General features: G+C 40.8%; 1 protein-coding gene across 1 annotated transcript; it reads right to left on the bottom strand.

The window, feature by feature from the left end:
• Nucleotides 1-1,442: 1,442 nt before the first annotated feature.
• Nucleotides 1,443-5,504, bottom strand: LOC114765782 (mucin-15). Its single transcript, XM_028956233.1, has 4 exons — nucleotides 5,303-5,504; nucleotides 3,279-3,993; nucleotides 2,061-2,234; nucleotides 1,443-1,940 (listed from the first exon to the last, which is right to left on the bottom strand). Exons 2-4 carry the CDS (start codon nucleotides 3,955-3,957, stop codon nucleotides 1,819-1,821), a joined length of 975 nt encoding a protein of 324 aa, XP_028812066.1. The 5' UTR covers nucleotides 3,958-3,993; nucleotides 5,303-5,504; the 3' UTR covers nucleotides 1,443-1,818.
• Between the last annotated feature and the right edge of the window lie 6,731 nt (nucleotides 5,505-12,235).

Genomic DNA, 12,235 nt, shown 5'->3' with positions numbered 1-12,235 from the left:
TTGGGAATTGGCACCAGACCTCTGAAATTAATTTATACTTTATTATTGTTATTATTACTAGGCATCATAGTAGGCATCATCTGCATTTTTTACAGAAGCTTGCAGGTAGGTGATGTTAATGTGAGACCTGAGCCTGCTTTGCCTTGCAAAGATCCTCAATTCTTGGCTCAATGTTTGATAGATGTTAGATAGATGGCCTCAAATCATCCTCGATTTGTGCACGATTGTGGTATTTAGGGTTTTTTTCAGTCATCTTTGAGAATCCTGCCTCACGCAAATATGTTGACGTGAAAAGGAAGGAGAATCTTAAAGGCGATGTCACAGAGTTCAGGATATTCCTGCATCAATGCTGGCCAGAATGTTCCTTCAGTCTTCTGTCACTCTTCAGCTCAATAATCTGTTCCTGCATATCAATTGATGACTCGTTTGCTGTGCACACAAATAGATCTCAAACCCATGCAAAAGAGCGATAATCCTCTTTAGAAGTACGTCGCAAATTGTTTTCTCATCGCTGACAGGTGCTCAGACGCTGATTGAAGTAGGGATTGAAATTCTGACTAGTTTATTCGTTTTATACATACGTCGTATAACTACGACCTCACGTTGTATACGCTTGCAGCCTCTGCAACTTCCGGCCGTCATAAAAATGAATTTGGATGGTTCGGTTTTCTGCATTTTTCGTATCCGTAGCAAATATTTTGACAAATTGAGAGCCACCGAATGACGAATATGAAAAAATGAATACGACAGTTTCAGACACAGTCAGGGTGCTAGGACCTTAAACCTGTGAGGCTTGCACAGCTTCTCGAGGAGAAATCAAAAAGTCTATGAGCGCAGCACACACAAATAAACTAAATTGACTTACTACAGCTAAATTTCAAAATCTGGTGTTTTTATATTTATAACATTTGAATACAGTTCAGCAACATACATCACACGACCTGACGAGCAAGAGAGCTGACAATTGACCATCACTTAATTGACCATCACCACATAATTGAAAATGTGACACTGATTTCATATGACAGTTCAACAAACAAATTAATAATATTAAGTCACTTACATTTTTGATGAAATAATGACTGTTTTGGTCTATTTTAGCAGCAAAAATAGATCAGATGAATCCAAACAAAGATCACAAATTTGCAAAAAAAAAAATAAAAAATATTTTATCTCCTCCTATCCTGTAGCCAACTCGCGCCCCCCCCGATTGAGAACCACTGATGTAGATAATACAAATGCTGCAGCCATCGCTATTGTGATGAGGTGAAGGTCAAAGTTACTGTGAATGTGTATGTGAATGTAAATATGATGAAATGGCTCACTGATTACAGCTTGAATTACTGTTACTTCTCTTAAGTGGACACATACAATGCAAAGAGCCCCACAACAGTACAAAATGACGTGGATTCACTATAAATCTTATTATTAAAAACAAGCAGTATCGGTAAATGAATTCTTTAATTTACAACTATTTTACAACATTTGTATAATTTATAATATTGATTTATAAATTTGTTTAGGACAATTTAATTCATGGAGACACCAGCGAAACACCAAAATTACACAACAAGCAAGACCACAGTTTTCGTGACTTGTTTGGCTGTAGGTACAGTTTGAAAAGATAAAATATTAAGAATTACCATGCATGTTTAATACAAAGACTTTGGCAAGATTATGTACATCTTGTAAATTCTGTGTAATGTGTCATGCTTATGAAGGTGCGGACGTGATTGCATATATATTTTATATATACATGTCAGAGTTCATTTCTTTGTCAGGCAGCATTCATGGTGTGATGGCGTGTGACTGAAAACCTCAGCTGGAATGACTCTTAGGAAAGTTGGCCATTTGAATGTTGTCCCCCTGGAGCCCCGGATTGTAGTACGCAGAGCCGTTGTATCTTAAGTCCAAAGGTTCGCTGTTGTCCAGCCTAAGAACTGCAAATAGCAATAAAGACATGCAGATCACTTGGATGCAGAGCAGTAAATGCCAGAGGGCTTCGCAGTTCTGGTGTATACATTGTATGGAGATATTGAGAAATGTTAGGTGTGGTGTACCTGGCTCCGGTGACATATCCTCGACTAGCTTCCTGTGCGAGAAGTCCCGCCGGCCCCTCCGTTTCAGGATTACATAAATAACTGCACCCACAAAGCCCACGCCTATGGCTGTGCCCAGGAGTGCGGCCCAGGCCTGTCTTCTGTTGTTGTTGTTCCTGTTGTCAGTAGCAAAGCCTGCAGTGACAGCAGAAAGGATGAAAGTATCAACATATTTTTTAATAAACCATCACAATATGCTCTTATGCATGAGCGCTTCTATGTTCACTTCCATGCGTGACTGAGGTTAATCGGCTTTTATTTGGTTTGACCCTGCTTCTCCTAGGAGCCTCCTCTCCTGGTTAATCCAGGTCCGGTTATCAGGAAAGTGTTTGAATAATGCTCATTATCAGAAATGATCCCCACCCCCCCTGCTTTTCAGTATTTGGGTTGCGGTCAACTTCTATCCTCAGGAAATGGCCCCTCCCTGCCCCTCCTCTGGGAACACAGGTTTCATTGTCCAGCTAGTAGAGGTGTGTGTAATGAAAGCCTGAGCCCAGAGCAGGGACCAATAGTGTCTGAAATTCAACTCTGTCCTGTGAGCTCAAAGACTGGGCTTTTTTGAAAGGCTCAAAAGTGAAATAAAACTCCCCCAATGTAAGCTGGCTTTAAAAGGGTTATGTTTCATTTCCCAGTTATCTTTTCATTTCATTCTTCATATTTTGCTAACGCCCTAATTATTCTCTATTGAGCACCTTAACAATGAACTTAAACCAACACAATAATTAGCAGCAAGATTTAGTTCACTGATTAAACCAGAGAACAAGATCCAGTTCCAGGATATTTTAGCATAAACAGTTACGTTAGTTATAGTTACAGCATTACTGTTTCTGTTTCTTCTCTATGGGACAAGGACAATCAGAAGGTTGCCGGTCTGAATCCCGATTTCCCAAGGTGCCACTGAGGTGCCACTGAGCAAAGCACCGTCCCCAAACGCTGCTCCCCGGGCACCTGTCATGGCTGCCCTCTGCTCACTCAGGGTGATGGTTAAAAGCAGAGGACACATTTCGGTGCTGTGCTGCAGTGTTTCAAAATAACAATCACTTCGCTTTCACTGAACTGCCATTACAATCCAATTACTGTAAATGTACATGATAAACAAAGAACATTCAACCCGCTGCATACATGATTAAGATGTTGACAATCATCTGATTGTATAATTGTTGTTGAACCACTAAGTACCTTTATCTTGTCCGTCTTGCTCTGAGTTCCCCCGCACTTCGCCCCTGGCTGTGGAGTTGTAGGCTGTAGTTGTAAGATCTGTGGGTTTCGATGTAGTAGTAACATCTGCAGCTGCAGTGGTAGTGGTAGTGGTAGTGTAGTTGACTGTGGTAGCCGAGGTGTTAGAAGGTGGGGGTCCCGTGGTGGTCAGGTTTCCAGACAGACCCTCATTGTTCGTGTTATTGCTGTTGTCTGCATTCTTCACTGCTGTGCCATTCGTCACCCAGTCTTCAGGGCCAGAATACGCTGGGCTTGTTGCGTCAGTGGCATTGGGCTCAAGCGTTGGTTTGATCACCCCGGTGTCATTGGTCTCTGATGGTGAACTGGTGTAATTTAATGATGTTTCATTATTCCAGTCATGTTGTTGGGGCATGCTGGGAGTTGTTGAGGCTTTGAGAGAGACTGTGGTTGTGTTCAGTGCCTTGTTGTCACCAGCAGTTTTGTTGGCATCAAGATCATGGCTTGAATGATAGTTTTCAGTAGATGATAGGGTCTGATCCTCATTGGATTCATTGGATGAATTTAGGTCTAGATTGCCATAATCATATTCATCGTATGGTGAACCCTCTTTGAGTAAAACCCCAGTGATACTTTGGCAAACCAGAAGCAGAGAGACTGCAACAGCCACGTTTAGCCTCATCCTCACTCCCCTTAAAGAGGTGAATGTAATGTGAAACTGTAAAAACAAAGATAGACAGACATCAGCACTACTTTCAGGTCATATGAATGAGATATACGCAATAATCTTCACTTTTGTGTATGCATTAAGACCCCCACAAAACAACACACAGCTTTTGTTTAATTACAAGTGACTGGAATTCTAAAGTAATAAATCATTAATGCAAGAGTTCCCAATCCTATGCCTGGGCATCCGCTGACAGGATATTTTTGTTCCAAGCTTCTATGCTTTCAACCCGCTGCATACATGATTAAGATGTTGACAATCATCTGATTCTAACTAAGGATTTCTTGGAAGGAAAGCCTACTGTCAGAGGGAGGAACAGGAATAGCAACCACTGCATTAATCTATTAATATTTTATGTGTATATTTTATCTGAACCATATTCCTGTGCTCTGGTAAGCCCACTGACTGTGATGATGATGATGACGACGATGAAGATACATTCAAAAGTAATGCTTTTGCAGCAATGATATCTTTCACCATCAGGATTACCAATCAGAGTATTGCATTAATTTAATGAACCAAATGCTGACACCATTTATTCATTTATTTTCTCTGTTATGTTGCTCAACCAGACAGGTGAGCCACACCTAATTCAACTGGTGTAACCTCCCATATTTTTGCCTTTTGGTTCAGTTTCAAAGTAATTCTGTGTTAAGTAAGTCTTCCGTGGCAGTACATCATCCAGATGTCATCCACTCAAAATGCACCCCCGGGAAAATATTGTTGTAACAGCCGCTCTTGAGTCACCAAATTTAAAAGAACCAGCTAAACTGCACAGAAACCAATTCACTCAAAACACATAACAGTGATTAAACCTGAGAGTTACACATTCATCAGGCCGTGTCTTATTGTGTCTTCTAAGCATAAAATACTTTTACAAAAAAAACGTAAAACCAAAAATAACATATACTGTATTCTTTACACATAATCATTTATGAATTATAATCAATATTCTCTTCACAGGCATATATACAAATGTGTGTTTAATATATAAATATAATATATATGTATATATATGTGTGTGTGTGTGTAGATACATACACACACACATATATATACATATATATTATATTTATATTATATATATATATAAAATATATAATATATATATAAAAAACAGGCCACACAAGACCATGAGAACAAGGCTGTTGTCTATTGAAAAGCAGTGGTTCAAAATGTTCATCTATTGTTTGTACTTAATTCCCTTTATCTTGTTTATAACTACTAGTTTTATGCGTCGTTTTCAGGAAAAAATATATAACATACCTGGATTAAAAGAATCACAAGATCAATAACATACCTGTGCGCTCTATTTCGTGATACAGCAGAAACCATCACCAAAAATCTTACTGCAGGCGGTAGACAAGAGGCCAGCCGGCACGAGGGCGGGGCCGCATACATCACAAGCTCCAGGAACCGGCCATACCTGAATGTGCACCTGTTGGCCACTCCCCTGCATCCGACCTCATAATCCAAAAGCACAGAAAAGCGAATGCAATGAATGAGGTTGACCTTTAACTTTTGGAGTTCGTTTGCTCTGTTTTTGTTAGCGTTTCTTTAATGTTGTTTTTTGGTTCTTCTATCAAACAAGTAAACGTGAGATACGTGAAGGAAATGTTTTTTTTTTTTTTGGTGAGATCAGGGAACTGCAAAGTTTTCCCTGATGGGAGGAGTAACTGCCCTCAGTCCTTTGAGCATTCCACCCATGTTGCCATGACAACACGAAGGGAACACAGATCTCATTTCCTGAAGCCTGTATCTCTGGGTAATATCTGGAAACAAAAGATCAAGAGCTAATTTTACCTGAGTGACGAATCGTTTGCATCACAGGCAGTGTTTTCTTTTTTATCCACTAAATTGTTTTACTCTGTCATGTGACTGCATAGACGTAAGCCCAGGTCATTTTAACCAATATCCAGTCCAACTGGTATTCGTGAGTAATGACTTTGTCACAAATAGTATGACAAATACTAAGTAAGTGAATGTGTAGCAAAGTATATTTCATTACTAGCCATGACGTTATATCATTATATTTATCCGAAAAATACTGCTTCATACCAAGTATATTACATTTTTTGGGTAAGAGGCTATCAAGAGACCAACAACCATTGTTGCCAGTAGAGAGCGCAGTGGAGCAGATATGGCCTGTAAGAAGGAACAGAATCAAGGGATCAACACCAGGAAACTGACCGCATGGGAGCCAAGAGAATCTTAGTTCAAATACTAGGGCATTCATCAGTGATGCTGAACCAACAGCAAACATCTGGGGTCCCTCCAGTGACCAGTGCCAGTGTACCCCCGAGCACCCATTCCAGTCTAGAAAAAGAGCTCAGCCTGCTCCATGGATCTAGTGTGGATAAATAAAACATTCTCTGCAGATGTGTGTGATCACTCTGTTTTTGTACTCAAAATGAGTTCAACTCAACCATTCCAATTAAATGAATTTAAATAAAAACGTATTAGTAGACTACATTAGCTAGGGGTTGTCTCACTTAGTCACGCATCATGTAAAATCAGGAGCAGTGATGGACAGTGTGTTCTACCAAAATGTAGGTGAGATGATGTAAGCAGCAACATGGCAGCTGTCACTGAAAATTTTACTTTAAAGCCAAGGTCACCATTTAACCCAATTTATTTCTTCGTTCAGCTCTTATAGGAGTGTAATCTGCCCAGTCTGACGTCCAGCATGTTCATTCAAAAAGTTTATACACCCACTGTGAGGCTCTGTGTTTCCTGGCTAATTCAGCTCAAATGAATAAAGTTAAATTGAGCCGTAAAATGCCTCTGGAGTGTAAAAGAAAAGTGCCCAAGGGGCAGGCCATAAAACATCAGGAAGTCACGAAGAAAGGTCAAACTTAATGAAAACAAAATCTGTTGTAGTAAATCAAAAGAGTAACTTTAAAGACATGTTTCCTTGTATTTGACCACATCCTAATGTAAAGGTCAAAAATCTTTTTTCCCTCTTCAGACAGTTGGATAAAGGTTCAAAAAGGCCTTTAAAAAGAGATTCGCTGCATTTGAACACTTTAAATACAATGCAATTGTAAACAACTATTATTAAAAAAATAGGTTTTATAATTGAACAGATCATTAGTCTCAATTTTAAAAATGAGCTTAGACTCTTCCTGGAACAGTTTCAGTTGGGGAAAAATCCTAAGCCTGAGCTCATTCATCATTTAGTTTTTTGTCAGCCGTGTCACATCCATCAAGCTTTCCGAACGATTTGGTGTCTGTGTTTTTCCACACAAACTTCCAGATCATGAATGGTTTTATTGGGCTCTTGGCAGGAAAAAAAGAGAATAAGTTATGGTGTTAGCGCGAGGCGACCTGCCCAAGCCAAGGCTTTGAAAAACAACTGCAGGAGGATTTTGTGTCTCAATAGTGCTTGGTGGTTTTGTAACACCACGGCTGAATCTCTCCAGCAAAATGCATTTCAGATGTTCAGAAATTGTAAGAACTGTGCCATCGCAGGTACTTTTTAAAATGATAGATTTTAATTATTAGTTTTTTTGACCAGCTAGTCCTTTTCCAAAAGCTGAAAATGAACGTTTTAAAAGTTCAAATGGTTGAACAAAATCTAAAACCCTATAAAGCCCTATAAGGGGTGATTATGTAACAAGTAATTCATAGAGCGTGACCCATAGGATTTGTGGTCTAGGCTTTATGGAGACCAGCCTCCCTGATGCTCTGCCCATGTTTTACGTCCATGGCTGTAAGAGAGCAATTTTGAGATAATGTACATCTGCAGAAGATGTGGTGGCACAGTGTTTTATATCACTCTGTTTATCTTTTCTCCCATCTGGAAAGTGAAATGATTGTCATTGTGAAACACACCATCACCCTTTGAAAAGTTATAAACTGTTGATAACTGTTATTTTCCCAAAACACAGAAAGAGAACTTTCTCTCATTCTAGTGCGAAAGCCACAGACATTAAGCAGAGCTGTCGTCACCTTCAAACTGGAGGGTGTGAACAGCCCACTGTACAGGGAGAGTAGAGGGGAAGAAGGAGGGAGGTTGGGACAAAGACCATCTTGAGAGCTGACGTCAAAGTCTTTTGCCTTTATTGTCCTTTTTGCCGACAGATGTAATGGGAGTCCGTGTTCCTGGAAAAAAAAGACTTGGAAAAGACACTAAAGCTGGAATCTAGAGAAAACAGGAGGGCTGATATTTAAAAAAAGAAGGGACACCCAGAAACTCTTTGATCTAACTTTCATGTCCCTGGAAGCACAACTCTCATTCTGTCAAATCAAAAAATTAGGTCAGTTGGACGGAGCTTGCGGTTCTCATCTCCCAGAGCCCCCCCCAAACACACACACAAACTTCAGAAACATTGCTTAGGCAACAGCTGTGGGAACTGGGACCTGATGCAACAAGTGTCCAAATTTGAAACCAGACAAATGCTACACCTTATGTGTACAGGGTTTTGGTTGATTCTTGATAAATTCCAAAAACATGAACACGCCACAGCCATGTCACTGTGACGGATCTGTTGAGGATGCTGCCACACCTAACTTACATCAGCGGTCCAGTGGTCCTTTGGGCCAAATCTAACCACTGATTGATGAAGGTGTTCAGGATGTGTAGAAAGTTGCCAGGAAGGAAAAAGTGTGTTATATATTATAAAAAGGATGAAGATTAATTGTTTAGATTAACCCACAGGTTCTGATTATTTGGACTCTGGAAATTGTGTGAAATGGTTTGGTCCTGTATGGACTACTTATATTTGAATGGTAATTTTTTAAAATAAATGTTGCCTTATTGTGACGCCCAGAGGCCTCTGGGCATCACAATACCATATTGCACCAGTGAAAGACAGAGCTGTTCTCCAACACGTATCCAGAGGTGTTCTTCAAACTGGACTGTACCGTGAGTGTGTGTCTGTGTTCTGTGTCATACAGGATCATGAGTGACTCAAGTGTGTCAACTGCAATACCATTCAGCTCGTTTATCCAGTTTGCTTTTGGTCCAAAAATTACACTTACAGTGTATACACAAAGCAGAGCAAAGCAAAGCAATAAGACAGACAAAAATACAGAAGCACTCATACTCAACAGGTCAAATAAGGACATCACAAGGTCAACCTTCCTCATTCATATACATGTGGTGTCTGTTTGTGACTCATAAAATTAAATTATATGAGTCACAAACAGACCAAATCCTCCATCACCGACCCTAGGCACTGGAAAGGGCTACAACAATCCAGCCTGGGCAGAAGCTGCCTTTTGAAGGTTTGGATTAATAACAGAAGTTCTGCAGCTTCAAAGCTTATGAGCACATACGCAATAAATAGCTTCAGCACGATATGATGAGGTAATCCACGTGTTAACTGTAGTGAAAAATCCCCTATACTGACCAATGACAGGTAGTGGGTGAACTGAAAATCATTCTCAGGTTTTCACTTGAAGGAAATACATATTTTGACTATTGCATGACATCTACTGATAAATGGGAGAGCACACACAGGTTTTAGAACTGACTTGTAGTCAAATAATTATAAATTGTGTCATTATTCACAACACTGTTATAATATCTTTAGTGCTTTTTTATTTAGTTGTTATTTTTCAGTTTTTGTTTTTTTTGTATATTTTGTTTTTAATGTGTGTTTCAGTTTTGCATAAGAAAATTGTGTTGTTCTAATAACCATGAACTGATTTGACTGGACTTGCCCTGATTTAACCTTGCCTGATTTTGACCATGGAGCTGCACTGCTTCAAGTGCAAAGAACAACCTTTATGCTGATTCATATAGGATGCCGGCTTCCCAAAAAGCAAACACCAGGATCTGCAAGTTGTTTAGGTAGATAGCAAGATCCTGATGGCAAAGAATCTGCTGGAATGAATATTAGTTTGGTTTTGGTGGGACTGAGTAAATGAAATGGTGAAATGGTGTTTGGACATGCAGAAATCTGGGAGGCGGCATGTCCATGTGAGGAAATGTTGAAATCCAAATGGTGGCGCCCAGATGGGTTGCTGCATGTATGTAGGTTAAGCAAATCAGCCCCAAAAAAACTATCTAAAAATTTTCAGTCTTTTGGTTTGGTGAATCACTTTGCATGAGAAAATTGTGTTGTGCTAATAACCTTGCCCCGATTCTGCTGTGGAGCTGCAAAAAACAACCTTAATGATTATTCGTGTAAGATGTTGTACTTGCTGGCTTCCCAAAAACAGACAAACGCCAGGGCCACCTCAGCAGAGGGAAGACTAGTCATGTTCTTCCATCAACTCGCTGCCCTGAAATGTCCAGTTACTCTAGCAAAAAAATATTCACAGCTATGACAATAACTTATTTTATTTTAACCCACTTCCGTCTCTGAATTTAAGTGATGTTGGCAGCCCACCCAGCGGGTTTCACGTTTGTATAATGTTAACTTTATTAAATCTATTCTTGTGCGTCTCTCGTGTTTGCCTTGGCCAGAAGCCACAGAGGCGCCTGGAGCTTCTGACATTGTTGAACCTGAGCTGAATGACATTTCAGACTACCGTACCTCAGCCGTGGCAGCGGCCTATGGAAATTAGCTTGTAATTTGTTTGGCAGCCCCGTGTTTGTTCTGCGCAACATTGCCTGACCCTAGTGTGGCGGTTTCGGGGCACAATGAGGGCATTTACGGGCTTGCAGACGCTGGGGAGACATTTCTGCCCCTGCGGCCGGCTGCCTGGCAGACGGGGGTGGGTTTAACACCGCCACAGCTATTCTCAGGGAGAGCGCTGCAGCGGCCCAGCCTCCATTCACGCCAGCCGATGCACGAAACACTTACTGCATGTGGAAAGCATGCGCCCTCCCAAGGTTGAAGCAGGAGGCCTTGTGGCCGTGCACCAGGAAGCTCTCAACAACTCCATTGTTGTTTAACGTGCCATCCTCCATGCGTCTTATCCTTTAAAGGTTCTTCAGAGGATGGAGATGTACCTGCATATACAGTACCAGTAACATATGAGCCCATCAGAATGTGTACACTTTCACATTGACTTTTCACTGGGACCCCAACTATGAACACAATCATTCTATGCACTCTGTTGTAGTTTTTCTTACATAATTCATGTTAACTTTACAAGTTATTCTAAGTATTCTCTAAAGAGGACGTTCTGAAAATACTCAACAACCGTGCTGTTCATTCCACTACCTAGGAGTCCAGATGAGTGTCCTCCTCGTACCTTCAGTGGAGGAGGGAACAGGCGAGCAGTTCTACAGGGTCGGACAATGCGAGGTGCAGTGCACGGTAGAATACGGTGAAACCCCATTTTTTGCTTTGTAGGCCAGCATCAGAATTTTGAATCCGATGCGAGCAGCTACTGTGAGGCAGTTTACGGAGCGTAGCTGTGGGGTGGAGTGAGACGTTTAAAACACCAGTTGTGCTGCAGCACCCTGTATTAGTAGTAGAGGTCGGATGGCACTCAGACGTAGACCTGCTAGAGGGGAAATGTGAGTTGATAAGGGGAGTTGGTTGTCTATAGTTACTCCAAGAAGAAGAGATCTCAAAAATGTCCATACGTTTACAAACCAATTTTGTGATCCATGAAAGGCATGGAACTTTACACTCTTTAAATTCAACTTGTCCTGTAAATGCTATTTTTGTAAAAATCTCTTATTGAAAGCTGCCATGTTCAACGCACATTGTGTTCTTTCTGACATCACGTTTTCCAAGAAAGTATTTGTGCTTATTTTTAATGGAACATGGGCTGTTGAAAATTAGCCACTTAGCAAACTCCTCCATCGTGGCTATAAAAGTGAATGCTCGGTTTAAATCTGTCATGGCTTCTTTCAAACTCTCTAAATGCTGACATCACTCCGCCACTTTCCTTCCACTCTTACTCATTTTAGCAAGTACGCTTTGATCGAGTCCAGAGTGGCTCTGGTGACATTGGTGGCCTCGTACAGCTGCACTGTGCTCTTTCCTGGTTTTTCATGCACTGCTTCAGGCTGCTAAGAACGTTCCTCAGCTCAAACCCAGATACTTTAAGCTGCACGGTACATTTTGTGCTGTTGTTTCTCAGACCCTTCAAGAGTCTGGCCGTCTGAGCATGTTTCCCAGATTTATTTCTCCAGGTTCATAGGTATTCAAACATGTGGCCCATGCTGATTTTTTTTTCTCCTCCAAAAATATTTGGCTAATTCTTCCAGTCATCTGCTTCACCCTTTCTGTCAGCTCACCAATTCCTCACTTGACCCCGATCGCACCAGCCACAAAATCTGTCTGATTGACTCAGTTGCAAAAGGCAGAACAAGGATTATAATCCT

This window comes from Denticeps clupeoides, chromosome 16, assembly GCF_900700375.1.
Source record: "Denticeps clupeoides chromosome 16, fDenClu1.1, whole genome shotgun sequence".
NCBI lineage: Eukaryota > Metazoa > Chordata > Actinopteri > Clupeiformes > Denticipitidae > Denticeps > Denticeps clupeoides.
Note: the sequence above shows the minus strand (reverse complement) of the source record. Positions and strands in the feature narration are given on the sequence as shown.